Source organism: Camarhynchus parvulus, unplaced genomic scaffold (assembly GCF_901933205.1).
Source record: "Camarhynchus parvulus unplaced genomic scaffold, STF_HiC, whole genome shotgun sequence".
Classification (NCBI taxonomy): Eukaryota; Metazoa; Chordata; class Aves; order Passeriformes; family Thraupidae; genus Camarhynchus; species Camarhynchus parvulus.
In genome coordinates this window covers 13,661-20,995 of record NW_022147726.1, presented here as the reverse complement: position 1 = coordinate 20,995, position 7,335 = coordinate 13,661, and the positions used below count along the sequence as shown (strand labels likewise).

At 51.4% G+C, this 7,335-nt stretch overlaps 1 protein-coding gene across 1 annotated transcript; it reads right to left on the bottom strand.

Moving 5' to 3' along the window:
- Positions 1-6,107: 6,107 nt before the first annotated feature.
- Positions 6,108-7,040, bottom strand: LOC115915868 (olfactory receptor 14A16-like). Its single transcript, XM_030969582.1, has one exon. The coding sequence runs from the start codon at positions 7,038-7,040 to the stop codon at positions 6,108-6,110; it is 933 nt and encodes a 310-aa protein (XP_030825442.1).
- Positions 7,041-7,335: the final 295 nt, after the last annotated feature.

The window sequence follows — 7,335 nt, the reverse complement described above, 5'->3', positions numbered from 1 at the left end:
GCTCTGTCCACCTTCCTGGCTCAGGGTGGGTCTTTCCTCCTCAGAGCACCCTGGGCTGGCTTTGCAGCCCCTCCTCCTGTGGAATCTCCGGGGATTTTCCTCCCTGTTGGAATTCTGCACTGTGGAGTTGCTCAAAACAGCGTCCTCCATGAGGTTCTGCTGTGGGGATTTGTCCTCCCTGGTCTTCATCCTCAGCTCCCTGTCTGGGGGAGGAAGGACAAGGAGAGGATGGGATTTGCCTCCGTGCCAGAGGGAAGGGGAAGGAGATCCCCCCAGTGCATCCCCAGCAGGACGGGGTTGGCAGCAGGGTTGTCCTGCAGCCGGGGGCCGTGCTGGGCTGGGAGATGGAGCAGGAGAGAGGGGGAAAGGGGCACTGACTTCCTCCTCACCTGCCTGGGTGTCCTGGGGCATCTTCCTCTTCCTCAAAGTCTCTCCCTCCATCTGGCCAAGTTTTAGGAATGAGATATTCTGTTTTGGGAGAAAACAAGGGATGAGCAGACTGAGCTTTGTACTGGTTTCAAGGCAAACCTGGGGGAGGGTCTATGCCAGAAGTGCAATTTAATATAAAAATGAAGATCAAGGCAATGATACAGAAACACTGCCTTAAACTGACAGAGTCAGGATATAACCTGACACCCTGTTGGTCAGGGTGGTGGCAGCAGTCCCATTAAATGGTGGCTGCAGTCCTGTTGGAGTGATGAACGTGATTCTGTCAAAGCAGTGATCCTGTAGAAGGGTCTGGTCTTCCTCTGAAGGTCCAGTGGTGGTTCTGGAGCTCTTGTCCTCTGGGAATCCAGCAGGCAAGCTGCTCCTGGTGTTGCAAGGCTCAGCTTATATCCAGGTAGGAATGCTTGGATCCTCCCCCTGGGCGGAGCATCCCACAATGGGATGATGGAATTTGATCAGTCCTGCAGTGACACTCAATGGCCCATTCCCAGAAGATATCTCCCCTGGAGGGCGTTATCAGGGCTGAGTCATGGAAGAGATAAAGAACACTGCCCCACCTGTTGATAGCAGTTGATGAAGATGGGGATTGAAAACATGCATTTGGTTCCATCTTGCATTGCAACCTGAAACAGTGGGGTAATCCCTGCTCAGGGGGTGAACACCACCCCCCTTACCCAAACTGGCTCAGGTGTAAAACCCCCACCCTGGGAAGGCCACACACACAGGGGACAATGTCACACTTGCCCTGCCCCAGGGGAGGTCTCTGTCCCTGTCACTCCCTTGCTCTCCTCCCTTTTTCTTTCAATTTCTCTCTCTACCTCACATTTACTGTTCAATAAAATCCACGTTGGATTTGGTCTCATTAGCACCTCAGTTGGGGCAGAGGAATCTCAATCATAATATTTTCAACCAGATTGTGACATTATTTTTGCACAGTGAGTTCAGGGCACTGTTGTCTGACCCCAAGTGCCTTTGACAACAGCATGGTTCCCTCCTCTGAGGAGGTTGTGGTTCTTTCTGGAATAACTCTTGGAAACTTGGACACAGTCGCTCCTTCCTCCTGGGGAATTTATTGGAGAACTGATGAGGAAAATGGCCATTGTGGGTGGCCAGTGAAAAAGAAAATATTTTGTTGTCCTTCCTTGAAAGGTTAGTTAAAATCACTGGAGGAAAGGGAGCAAATGTTACCAGCGACACTGACAAGTTTAATTCACCCCAAGGTGAGGAACACAAGGCTGCTGAAAGTCGCACAACAAGCCCAGCTCAAGTAGTTAAATTCCCAAATAACTGCCCTGCCCAGGAACCCCAATCCCCCCAGAGCCTCTATCCCAGCCCAGCAGTGGCTGCCAGTCCCTGGCACAGCACAGGCAATGCTCCACAGCCACCTCTGCAGCCCCAGCCCAGCTCCTGAGGGACCAAATGAGCCCAAGTCCCACCTGGGGGAAGGGCCCAGGGAGACCAAGGGGTATTGAAGGCTGACCACAAGGCAAGCACACATCTTGACCCTACCTCCTCTTGGAATTTCCATCTGAACAACACTGGAATCCAGGTGGGGGTGCTTCTCTGTATCTTATTTGTCTTTCTCTCTTTCTCTGTCTACTTCTTCTATTTCTGTCTCCTTGCAAATTTTGATTAACATAAAATAGAATGGGCTTAGAGTTTGTGAAGTTGAATGGGCCAAGTTAATGCTTTGAGAAGTTTTTTCTGGTGATTGTCTGTTATTATAAGCCATTTGCCAAAGATTCTCTGAATTTCTAGAGTTTCCAGTAAAAGCTGTTTGGTTGTTGTGAGCTCCTGAGAATCTCTTGTTGGTATTTCTCCAGTACATCCAATTCAGAGTACACAAACAAATTTACTTCCTTTAAAATGTCTCATTGAGAGAATTGTTTGGCGGTATGGGAGTCAGGGCTTGTGTGTCCTGCTTGGCCCAGCCCAGGCAGGGCTTTCCCAGCCACATTCCACACTCCATTGCCCAGCTGGAGCCGCTGCTGCCTCTGAGTTGTGCTGCCCCAGCCCCAGGGACGCTCTCCTTGTCTGCCCATTCCCCCACGGTCTCTGGGCAGGGATGGCCTCACTGGGGGCTGCTGACATCCTCAGCACCTTGGAGGCTGCTGCTGAATTTTCCTGCTCCAGAGGCTTGTTCAGCCTTCAGCTCTTCAGTGCAGGAATTCAGTGTCCCAGGGCTCATTAACATTCAGAACACCTCAACAAGCGAAGCCTCTGGGAATAATTTGATTTCAGTTTCCAAATCATTTGTGGTTAATTAGATCTCAGTAGTGTATTCAAAGTGAATACATGATATTTAAAAAGACAGCAAGAAAACATTTTTAAGTCCTGTTTAGTTTTGTTTTCCTGTTAATTTATTGATATATGCAGTGTCCAATTGACACTGAATCCAAGTACCTCCTCATGCAGTTTGAATAGAGATGAAAATCAAGACCCTCCATGGCTGACACTCTGTCCCTACCCCCACCCCACCATTTCCCCCATCCAAGCCCTGGCACTCAGAGCAGCCTTGTGCAAATCTGAGCTCCCTCCAGCCCAGGCTGCACCTGCAGCTTTCAGCTCCTTGGCTCCAACTCCCACCTGCTTCCACTGGAACATTGGGGTCCACGAGCACCAGGGACCACCAGAGAGACCCCCAGGACAGAAGAACACATGGGTAAAGGGGAGGGGAAATGTGTTAATGATTTTGGGGAAATGATTATCATATGTGTGTTTAGTCCAGGACAATCAATGAATATGTGTGCAAAATACAGAAAATAAACAGAAACTTTCCTGTACTCAGCATGCAGGGCTTTGGGAGGAGCTCTCCCCCGTGCATCCAGCTGAATAAAGAATGCTGCTTCTTAATGCTGCATTGGGGTTAAGGAGTTTTCTGTTTTACCGAATTTTTGGTAACACTCCCACTGCCAAGGAAAGCTCTGTCTGCTGCTGTTCACAAACAGAGAAGGGCTGGGGGCAGATGTGGGGCTCGGAGGCTGCCTGGGGCACAGTGACCATGAAATAATCAAGTTTTCAATGTTCTGTGAAAGAAGGAGGGGCAGCAACAAAACTTCTACACTGGAATTAGGAAGGGCAGACTTTGGCCTGTTTAGGATGCAGATTTGGGGAGTGTCAAATCAGGTACTGATTTTTTTAAGGGAAACAGCCCTTAAAAAAAAGGGGTCCAGGAAGGATGGACACATTTCAAGAAAGTAATCTTAAGGGGGAAGGAGCAGCCTGTCCCAGTGTGGCAAAAGATGAGCTGGGGAGGAAAATGACTGGCCTGGCTGCCCATGGATCTTTGGTAAGAACTTAAGGGAAAAAAGGAAAAACCAGCAACTCAAAAGGAAGTGTTTAAGGATGTTGTTAGGTTATGCAGAAAGAAAAGGAAAGAGGTGAAAGCTCAATTAGAACTTAATCTGGCAGCTTCTGTAAAAAAATAAAAAATGTTTTATAAAAAATTAGTAGCAAAAGGAGGGAGAATGAGAACCTCTACTCTTTATTGGATGCAGTGGAGAATATAGTAACTAAAGATAAGGAAAAGGCTAAGCTACTTAACATCTTGTTTTCTCAATTTTCAATATTAGGACAGGTTGTCCTCAGGACAAGTGTTCTCCTGAGCTGGTAGATGGGCACAGGGAGCAGAACAGCCCCTGGAATCCAGGAGGAAGCAGTTGGTGACCTGCTGAGCCACTCAGATGCTCACAGGTGTGTGGGATCAGATGGGATCCATCCCAGGGGGATGAGGGAGCTGGTGGATGAGCTCCCCAAGCTGCTCTCCATCATTTACCATCAGTCCTGGCTCAGCAGGGAGGTCCCAGAGCACTGGAGGTGCCAGTGTGAGCCCATCCCCAAGCAGGGCTGGAAGGAGGAGCTGGGGAACTCCAGGCCTGTCAGCCTGACCTGGGTGCCCGGCAAGGTTATGGAACAGATCACCTTGAGTGCCACCACAGGGCACCCACAGGATGGCCCAGGGATCAGAGCCAGCCAGCGTGGATTGAGGGGTGGCAGGTCCTGCCTGACCAACCTGGTCTCCAGTCCACCATTCCCAAATTGCAGATGGCACCAAGCTGGGTGTGAGTGTGGATCTGCTGGAGGGCAGGACAAGAAGACACAGCCTTAAGCTGCACCAGGGGAGGTTCAGGCTGGACAATAGGAAGAAGTTCTTCACAGAAAGGGTGAGTGGGCATTGGAATGGGCTGGCCAGGGGGGAGGTGGCAGAGTCACTGTCCCTCTCCAGTGGCACTCAGTGGCATGGTCTGGGTGACAAGGCAGTATTAGGGCATTGGTTGGACTTGATGATCCCAAAGGTCTTTTCCAGCCTATTTGATTCTGTCATTCTGTGATGATTGGGACACTCTGGGGCCATTGTGACACTGCAGGGCCTTGTGGAACTAAGGGAACCATGGTGACACCGTGCAGCCCCACAGAACCAGGGGTCCATGGTGGTGCTGTGGGGCCAAATGGAACCAGGGAGTGCACCGGTGACACTCTGGGTCCTTGTGGAACCACAGAGGCCATTGTGACACTGCGGGATCCTGTGTAACCAAGGGTTTCACCATTTTGCCCTCAAAACAAGGTTGGGAGCTCAGCCGCGGCGTTCTGCACTGGCCTCAACCAAGCATTGTGACACTGCGGGATCCTGTGTAACCAAGGGGCCACTGTGACATGATGGGGCCTGAAGGAGTCTGGAAGAACATTGTGGAACTGTGTGGCCTCGTGGAAAAAAGGAGTCCATTGTGACACTGAGGGGACTTGTGGAACCACAGAGACCATGGTGACAGCATGGGACCTCAAATGACCATGGGGCCGTTGTGACACCCTGGGGCGCCATGGAACCAAGGGGCCACTGTGAAACTGCAGCACCAATGAGAACATTGTGACACTGTGAAGCCCCACGGAACCAAGGAGACAATTGCTGCTCTGCATGGTCTCATGGAACCAAGACCAGTGTGACAGTGCAGGGCCTGGTGTAACCAAGAGGCCATTGTGACACTGAGGGACCCCATGGAACCAAGGACATCTTTGCACATGTCACCAAGCTGGGTGTGAGTGTTGATCTGCTGGAGGGTAGGAGGGCTCTGCACAGGGCCCTGGACAGGCTGGATCCAGGGCCCAAATCCAACAAGGTGAGGTTTAACAAGTCCAAGTGCCGGGTCCTGCACTTTGGCCACAACAAGCCCTGCAGCACTACAGGCTGGGGACAGAGTGGCTGGAGAGCAGCCAGGCAGAAAGGGACCTGCAGGGACTGATGGACAGCAGGCTGGACATGAGCCAGCAGTGTGCCCAGGTGGCCAAGAAGGCCAATGGCTCCTGGCCTGGATCAGGAATGGTGTGGCCAGCAGGAGCACAGTGGCTGTGCCAGCCCTGATCTGCCCCCAGCTCTGCACACAGACATTGCTGCTGCAGCTCCAGAGAAGGCAACAAAAGGGCATCTCTGAACAAAACTTTGCTGGGAGATCCTTTAGATCCTTTAAAGCCACTGAGCATGCAACCCCTCAGTGACACAGTCTGTGGCCACAGGGAATGTGGAGAGAAAACGGCACAAAAAATGACATTTCTTTGTGGACAGTATTAAAAAAGTAAAACAATATAAAAGAACCTCCAAAACCAAACCAACAAACGTATCAAAGGTGACTTTTATTACAAGCAACTTGCACAAACTGGCAAGCAGTTTAATGTTTCTGAAAGCATCCAGTCATCAGTCTCCACACTGCAGCCTTGAGCTCCTGGTTCCTCAGGCTGTAGATGAGGGGGTTCAGGGCTGGAGGCACCACCGAGTACAGAACTGACAGGGCCAGATCCAGGGATGGGGAGGACATGGAGGGGGGCTTCAGGTAGGCAAACATGACAGTGCTGACAAACAGGGAGAGCACAGCCAGGTGAGGGAGGCAGGTGGAAAAGGCTTTGTGCCGTCCCTGCTCAGAGGGGATCCTCAGCACAGCCCTGAAGATCTGCACATAGGAGAAAACAATGAACACAAAACAGCCAAATATCAAACACACACTAACTGCAATGACCCTGAGTTCCCTGAGGTAGGATTTGGAGCAGGAGAGCTTGAGGATCTGTGGGATTTCACAGAAGAACTGGCCCAGGGCATTGCCATGGCACAGGGGCAGGGAAAATGTATTGGCCGTGTGCATGAGAGCATTGAGAAAGGCACTGGCCCAGGCAGCTGCTGCCATGTGGGCACAAGCTCTGCTGCCCAGGAGGGTCCCGTAGTGCAGGGGTTTGCAGATGGACACGTAGCGGTCGTAGCACATGATGGTCAGGAGGAAATATTCTGCTGACATGAAGAAATAAAAAAAAAAGAGCTGAGCAGCACATCCAGTGTAGGAGATGTTCCTGGTGTCCCAGAGGGAATTGTGCATGGCTTTGGGCACAGTGGTGCAGATGGAGCCCAGGTCGCTGAGGGCCAGGTTGAGCAGGAAGAAGAACATGGGCGTGTGCAGGTGGTGGCCGCAGGCTACGGCGCTGATGATGAGGCCGTTGCCCAGGAGGGCAGCCAGGGAGATGCCCAGCAAGAGGCAGAAGTGCAGGAGCTGCAGCTGCCGCGTGTCTGCCAATGCCAGCAGGAGGAAGTGCCTGATGGAGCTGCTGTTGGACATTTGCTGGGGCTGCACATGGGGACCTGTTCATGGAGAAAAGGACAGTGAAGAGTTAGAGGAGATAGCTGTAACCAAAATGAAAGACATTTCCCATACACCCTCCACTGTAACACACAGAAACATCCTTTTTGCTCAAAAGTTCTGCAGTTTTCTTTTTGAGCTCCCCCATGTCTCTCCTGGTATTCCTGGATATCAGAAACCTTCAGCATTTCTGCTGCCCCTAGAGAACAGAGGGAGCTCTCTGGGGCAAAGTGATGAGTGGAGAGGGAGGGGGATGGTCTGTCATTCTGACCTG

What these genes read in the sequence shown, in the direction of transcription:
- LOC115915868 (XM_030969582.1), bottom strand. Translation starts at nt 7,040, where the DNA reads ATGTCCAACAGCAGCTCCATCAGGCACTTCCTCCTGCTGGCATTGGCA.